Source organism: Elaeis guineensis, chromosome 13 (genome assembly GCF_000442705.2).
Source record: "Elaeis guineensis isolate ETL-2024a chromosome 13, EG11, whole genome shotgun sequence".
Classification (NCBI taxonomy): Eukaryota; Viridiplantae; Streptophyta; class Magnoliopsida; order Arecales; family Arecaceae; genus Elaeis; species Elaeis guineensis.
This window is the reverse complement of record NC_026005.2, coordinates 20,756,464-20,764,077: the sequence shown is the minus strand read 5'-3', so window position 1 is coordinate 20,764,077 and position 7,614 is coordinate 20,756,464. Positions and strand designations below refer to the sequence as shown.

Below are 7,614 nucleotides of genomic sequence, written 5' to 3'. Positions count from 1 at the left end.
CTCGGTGTCAACCATTCCAATTATGATTAATCCTACATATACAATTAGACATCTTTAACACAGTCAAATTCTTGATAGCAATCAAACTATTACGAACATGGCCAAAACATGATCAAATTGCATTGTTGATAAGAACAGCAATACTTGGTTACAAACATGAATCTAAATAGGGATTCTTAACATCAGAGACAAATCTAAAAATTTTATTTTATGGGATCAATATAATAAAAAAAATAAAAAATTATAAAAAAATAATAATAAAATATTATTTTTTTAAAATAATAATTTTTTTTAAAAAATAATAATATGTAATATCTTAAATATTTTTATAATAAAATATTATAAAAAAATATTATAGTAAATTTTTAGATATTATTAAATATTAAAATTATAATGACTAATCAAAAATTATCTAAATTATATATATTTGATATGAATAAAAAAAATAAAGAAAAAAATTAAAAGAAGGCTAGAAAAAGTTAAAATAGACGTATCTAATTTCGATTGAGAAGAAAGATCGGAGAAACGTATGATTTTTTATGATATTTAAATTGATTAAAATATAAAAAATAAATTGATATAAAATTTAAATATAAAAAATTAAAAAAATAAATAAATAAATAATGAATAAACAAATAAGAAAGAGAGGAAGAGATGTCAAGATGAGATGACAGAAGAAGAGAGATGAAATATTCGAGTCATTAGAATAAGGGGTATAGTTCATAATTATTTTTTATTTTTTGATATAATTTTTTAATATATAAAAAATAAATTAATATAAAATTTAAATACACGAGGTGGATGGCCAACATGGATTAACGTCCGGGACCACAAGGACAGATTTGTTTTTTTCCCCCGAAGAAGTCAAGCTGGAACAGAGCCTAAAGTTTTAATGGCGGTGGGGTCCACGCGCACCCCCCCCCCATAGACTTTTAGGTACGTCTGTCGCCGATGCAAGAAGAAGATGGCATATTTATCTAATCAGGTGCTAGAAGTCACGAGCGCATGGACCACCGTCCAGCTTATCGATTTCATTTTGTTTATTTCTAGACAGGGCTGTGAGCTCGGAAAGCCTGCCGCCTCTAGCACGCATACACAAAGCAAAGGTAGTGCTCTGTGCTCCTCTCCTTCCCATAGACCTTGCGGATAGAAACCATTTCAGTCACTCATCTTGTTCTCTGTGTCTCAGTACGATTGCAACCATCAAGTAAGACTTTCCAATGGACTCCGAGGCCCACACTCTCCACCTCCTCTTCTTCCCCGTCATGGCCCAGGGCCACGTTCTCCCCATGGTGGATATGGCCAAGCTCTTCGCCGCCCGCGGTGTAAAGGCCACCTTCGTCACCACTGCCGCCAACGCCGCCGCCGTCGAAGCGGCCATCGGCCGCGCCAACCGCTCCTACCTCCACCCCATCCACCTCCTCCTCCTCCCCTTCCCCGCCACCGCCGTCGGCCTCCCCGAGGGCACCGAGAACTTATCCTTGGTAACCGACGACGCCCCCTCCCAGGAGAAATTCCTTGCCGGCGTCACCATGCTCCAAGGACCGTTCCGCCACGCCGTGGCCGACCTCCACCCCGACGCCATTCTCACAGACTGGTTCCTCCCATGGACGGTCGACGTCGCCGAGGAATTCAACATACCGAGGCTCGTCTTCCACGGCACCAGCTTCTTCTCCCGCTGCGTCGCCGAGGCCTTGGGCTACAACCCGCAGCCAGCCGTTGCCGACTCCATAGTCATCCCTGGATTCCCTCACCGGATCCAACTGCTAAAATCTCAGCTCCCGGCCGTCACCCAATTCATCCCCGCCTTCGCGAACCTACTTGATCAGATTGCCAAGAAAGAGTGGAGAAGCTACGGAGTGGTGGTGAATAGCTTCTACGAGCTCGAGCCCGACTATGCCGAGCTTTTCCGCAAGGGCTACGGCAAGAAGGCCTGGCACGTCGGCCCTGTGTCCTTGTGCAACAAGGAGCTGGAGGACAAATCTTTGAGAGGGAACAGGGGTGCCGTGGACCACGACGAGTGCTTGAAATGGCTGGATAAGAAGGAGCCCGGATCGGTCGTTTACGTTTGTTTCGGGAGCCAGTGCCTGTTCAGCAGAGCCGAGTTGCGTGAGCTAGCGTTGGGCTTCGAAAACTGTGGGCATCCTTTCCTCTGGGTGGTGAGAAGCGGGGTGGATGGGTGGATGCCGGATGGATACGAGGAGAGGATCGGAGGGAGGGGTTTGATCGTGACAGGATGGGCACCGCAGATACTGATATTGAACCATGAGGCGGTCGGGTGTTTTATGACCCATTGTGGCTGGAATTCGACGCTGGAAGGCGTGACCGCCGGCGTGCCCATGATCACGCGGCCGCTTTTCGCCGAGCAATTCTACAATGAAAAGCTGATCGTGGAGGTGCTGCGGATCGGGGTTGGGGTCGGGGCCAAGAATCATGGAGAAAGGCCTGATGACAGGGAGTTGGTAGGGGCGCCGCAGATAGAGAGGGCCTTGAGGCGATTGATGGATGGTGGAGAGGAGGCAGAGGGTATGAAGAGGCACGCCAAGGAGTTGGGAGAGATGGCAAAGAAGGCGATGGAGGAGGGTGGGTCATCCTATGTTGATATGGGAAATCTGATACAAGAATTGATGGATAGACGGTCTACGATTAGTACTTGAGAGATCATGGATATGATTTAAATGATTAGTTTCCTTGCAGTGGCTTCTTGAGTTTTATTTCTCACTTGAAGTATCCATTAGTTTGTTTGGTGCTTATAAATTGATTACATCTGAAGATGCCAAACTTTTTATCATTTTTCCTTTTTCATTTCTTTTTGGTGTTGTGTGGGATCTGTTTCTCGTTACGATATCTAATATCTTTTCACATCAAAAGCAAAAAGCAATTTGCATTGAGTAGTGCATGACGTTTCGTTTGGGATTCGCATTTCCACATACATGGGGCATGCGGAACCCTGCCACTACGAGCCTGTCATCCGGAATCTACCTTGCCTTGGCTCCAGAAGAGCAGGCTCGTAATCAAGTTGGCGGACGAAAGGAAATTAGTGCAGAATAAAACTATACATCCCAAAAAAATACCGTAGAAGTAATTAATAATGCAATATGTATTGCAGGCTCGTAATCAAGTTGGCGGACGAAAAAAAATTAGTGCAGAATAAAACTATACATCCCAAGAAAATACCGTAGAAGTAATTAATAATGCAATATGTATTGCTGAAAGCAGAAGCTGCACCTCCAGCTACTCACATTTACCTAAGTGCAACAATTGGTAGCGGATTCCATAAACGCTGACCCGTTCTTTTATGAATAAAAAAAGTATTTAAGAATATATATTTTTTTAGATAAATATTTTATAGATAATATTTAGATTAAAAAATAATTTATTAATACTATTTTACGCATAATAAAGTAGTTTCGAAATCTGTTACATATATTTTTTTACATTACAAATTTTTTAGATAAATTATTAAAATTTATCTATATTTTTAATAATATCTTTATATTTTTTATGTTTGAAAAAAATAGATGGTTGAGTTATTGAATATTAAATAATGAAGATATTCAAGATGAGGATGAAATATTTTAAAAATAAAATTAAATACCTACTTTACTGACTGACAAGAAAATGATTTAACTACTTTTTTGGTAGATAATTTTTTTTTTATTTCATAGATAAATATTATCTATGAAAAATAAATTTATCTATTTAAAAAAAAATGAAAATATAGATGGGTTATTTAATAAAAAATTGATCAATTTTTTTATAATATTTATTTATAAAAAAATTTTTAATTATTTTTTACGTTGTCTTGGCTTGATTGTTCTCAGGCCAACGAAGCTTGATGTAGTTTTCCAAAAAACAAATGAATTAAGTAAATCACCCACTAGACACTCTGTAAGACAAAGAAAAAAGATTTCTTAAAAAGTTTAAAGCTTCACGGCGCAGAAAATTCTACCAACGTGGCAAAGAAAATGAAAAAAAATAGAATAAAATGCACCGCACCGATAGAAAAGTAATAGAAAGAGTCAATGTCTCAAGAGCACAATATGACATTCATATGAACTTTGACTTCGTTTGATTGATCAAGTGAAATGGACACACCTGACTCTAAGTGATTAAATAATATATGTAATGCAAAGGCAAGGATTAGGTTCGGACTAGACGACGAAATGTTGCAAAAAAAATATTTTAGCCATCCTGTTGCGTTGCATTTGCATATAGTCTACGGTTAGGGGCCATTTGGTTGTTTGAAATTTTTTCTAAAACTAGTAAATACAAGACATGATTTCTGTAAAACGTGTTTGACGAAAAATAGGGGAGGACCTGTTTTTATGGAACTAATTTGTCGGATTTTACAACTTGCTGGTTTTAGCAAACAGATTTTCCGAAAACAACCAAACAATCAATTTTCTTAAAACACTTTCATATTGAATTTTTATAAATTTGTTTTATTAAAACTTGTTAACATAGGTTTTGATTTGATGTTTAGATAGGATTTCCTGATGTTTAGATAGGGTTTCCTGGAATTTTAGGAAGGGAGATCTGGAATTTTAGGAAGGGAGATCTTTTCTTGTCTTTTCTTTTTCCGAGGATCGCCCATTTTGGACTTTTTGGAGCGTTACAATCTATTGTGTGGTAATAATCAGGAATAACTGGCTCATCATACATGTGCACGCACATTACTTTGGTGGTGGTTAGATCTGCATTTATTGGAAGGTACGGGATTGTCCAATAAATGGTAATAAGTCCGCACTTTATAACCTATGGTTACGTACGTTCATTCGAAGATACAGACTTTCTTTTGAAGGGAGAAGATGCGGACTTAGTATGCAACAAAGCTAAACACATTACTTGCCAAGAAAAAGAAAATGATGATATTTGCAGCCGTAGAGATAAAGTAGATCTCCCGTCTAAAAAGGAAAAAAGAAAAGGAGGGCGGGGTCTTTTTTGAATTTTTTTCATAAAATTAACTTCTAACCCGTATGATATACAGGATGTGATGATCAAATAAAAGCTAAAAATTATTTGATCGATATTTTATTTTTTCAAAATAGAGATATTTCAAAACAAAAAATGAAGGACCATATATCCATCCCACTCCAACAATCAAGAAATCCGACAAGAGTCCACCCTCTTTTCTCGATTTTTAAATTTTAGTATTTTCTATCCCTCTTTAAATTTTTTTTTATCTCCTCCATTATTTAAAAATTTAAATCACTATTACATGCATGGCCATCGTCGAAGAAGTAACCTCCTCTTTTTAGCTCATATAGAATCGCCGACACACCCAGACATAACCACGGTTTTTTTTTTATATTTTTTAAAGAAAACTTAAGCATAACCATAGTTCTTCTTTTTATTTTATTTTATTTTTTTAAAAAAATAAAAAAATATTTTTGTTTGAAATATTTATATAATCTCAAATCTGAATAGTTAAAATTTATTTAGAGGAAATATTCTTTAAGAAAAATGAAATATATATTTTTTTTGAAATTTTGATACAGAATGCAAGTAAAATGGGTAGAGAAACAGGTAGCTCTAGAAAAATCTGGAACGAAGAAGTTCGATTCTAGAATTATATATTTTGATGAAAAATTAAAAAAAAATTTCATTTCGATCATCAACAAATTGTAGAAGATAATTGCAAGATCTAAAAAAACCAATTCTTGCAATCAAGAGATCATTTTCATCTACACAAATGTTTCATTCATCGAAAAACAAAAAAGGGATACAAAATAATATAGAAATCTAACTGAAAAAGAAAGAGGAAAGATCTAAAAATGAAAAAAAAAATATTGTAATTTTTTCTTTAGTCATGCAATTGATGACTTCGTTAGTAAAAATATAACTTTTAGATTTATTTTTTAAAATTGGTATTAAAAAAATATGATAAAATAAGAAGCATATCCAATATTTTTTTTATGTGGTGCCTGCCCCATATTATTTTTGTTCTAGGACATCATGCAATTCTTTTTTTCAAAAAAAAAATCCATGTTCCTTTCGAGGAAGAGAAGCAAATGTATTTACTAAATTATCAAATTATATGAATATATTAAATGAGGATGCAAGTCATTTGGGAAGTATCTAAACTTCATCTATCACATAAAAGACTCAATCTATATTGCATGTTTGTGTCATTCCAAAAGTAATCATATGAACTGAATGTGCCAAAATCTTGCAGCATATAAACAGCAAAATGCCCACCGATTATGGATCTTTTCATTCTGCTTCCGCTCCCTTCTCCAGACCTTTTGGTGGATCTTAGGTCTCCTCTGCACCACAAATACCACACATGTCTCAACTTTTCAAGCTCTATCTCTTCTCCTATAGCTCCCTCAATGCCTCAGATGGTCCTCCCCATCTCCCTCCCTCTCTCTCTCGCTCGATCGCATTTCATTGAGGAGATGGGCTCATGCTTGGCTCCCGCCCGTTGGATGAAGGTGGACCATAGCGACTTCCTTGTCGTTGTCCTCAATCCCTCCATGGACCCCTTGCGCATGCACTTGGCTTCCGCCTGCTGGGAGATGGCGGATCATGGCACATTTTTTTTTACTATTGCAGACATCAAGGAGGGTGATGATACTAGAGTCGAGGTGGGTGCTGAGGGCCACGCAGTTAGAGCCGGTGAGGGCTCAGAGATGAGGGCGATGGCATCAAAGAGGATGAGAGAAGAGGAAGAGAATGAGGAATAGCCATGTTCATTTTTTTTTTTGCCCAAAGTGAGAGTCCGTTCAAATAACTTTCTCTACTTTTTCTAAAATTATGACCCTCCCATGTGGCTCCCTTCCTTTTTCCTAAAAATCTACGTATCAAAAGGACTTTTCAATAAAATTAAAATAATATTTAATTTTATTTATCTATTTTATCATATCTATTATATATATATATTAAAAATAATTAAAATAATTTAAAAAATTATATTTTGTACATAGTATGTATTATAAGCTATCAAATAAATCTTGTGAAGATCCAAATCTTGAATTATGATGATATGAGTTAAATGCTGAGTTCAATGCTTTGAAGAGACCTCGAGAGCATCTACATATATAATCTACAGACCATTACCAACCCCCCAACCCTCCCCCCGAAAAAAAACCTATGGGTGACGGGGTATGTTGTTGGTTCTACTCTGAAACCTAAATTATAAATCCAGCTTCAATCTCTTTCAAGAATCACAAGAGTAATCTCGCAAATTCTTTTCAGAATAATAACTCTGCAAAGTCCTAGATCCAAGCAATGATCCAAATCACAATCTAGAATATATAAATACCTTTCTCAATTATAAAACATCCACCTAGATAAAGAATTATATTTTCAGTATCTTTCTCAAGGAATGCAATAGGGTAATATGTGAATGGACATGCCGCATTCTAGCAATTTAATAAGAGATTTCCAAAATATTATCATAACGGCTGTTAATTTCCTCCATTGTCCAAAGATCCTTCATTCCTAAAATTTTAAGAAGCAGGGAGGAAAGCATGTTAAATTATTCTGCCAGTTTTTTCACTCATTCGAAGAAGTAAACAAACAATCACAAACATATAAAAAAAACTAAAAAAAGAATCCAACCACGATCTATCCACTTCCTATCTATCCTCATCTATGAGGATTAAATAT

General features: G+C 36.4%; 1 protein-coding gene across 1 annotated transcript; it reads left to right on the top strand.

The window, feature by feature from the left end:
* The first annotated feature begins 957 nt into the window (after positions 1–957).
* LOC105056277 (scopoletin glucosyltransferase) lies at positions 958–2,791 on the top strand. The gene is made up of 2 exons (XM_010938417.4): positions 958–1,106; positions 1,190–2,791. The coding sequence occupies exon 2, from the start codon at positions 1,221–1,223 to the stop codon at positions 2,655–2,657; it is 1,437 nt and encodes a 478-aa protein (XP_010936719.1). The 5' UTR covers positions 958–1,106; positions 1,190–1,220; the 3' UTR covers positions 2,658–2,791.
* Positions 2,792–7,614: the final 4,823 nt, after the last annotated feature.

Coding starts and splice junctions, on each gene's coding strand:
- LOC105056277 (XM_010938417.4), top strand. CDS start 1,221: ATGGACTCCGAGGCCCACACTCTCCACCTCCTCTTCTTCCCCGTCATG.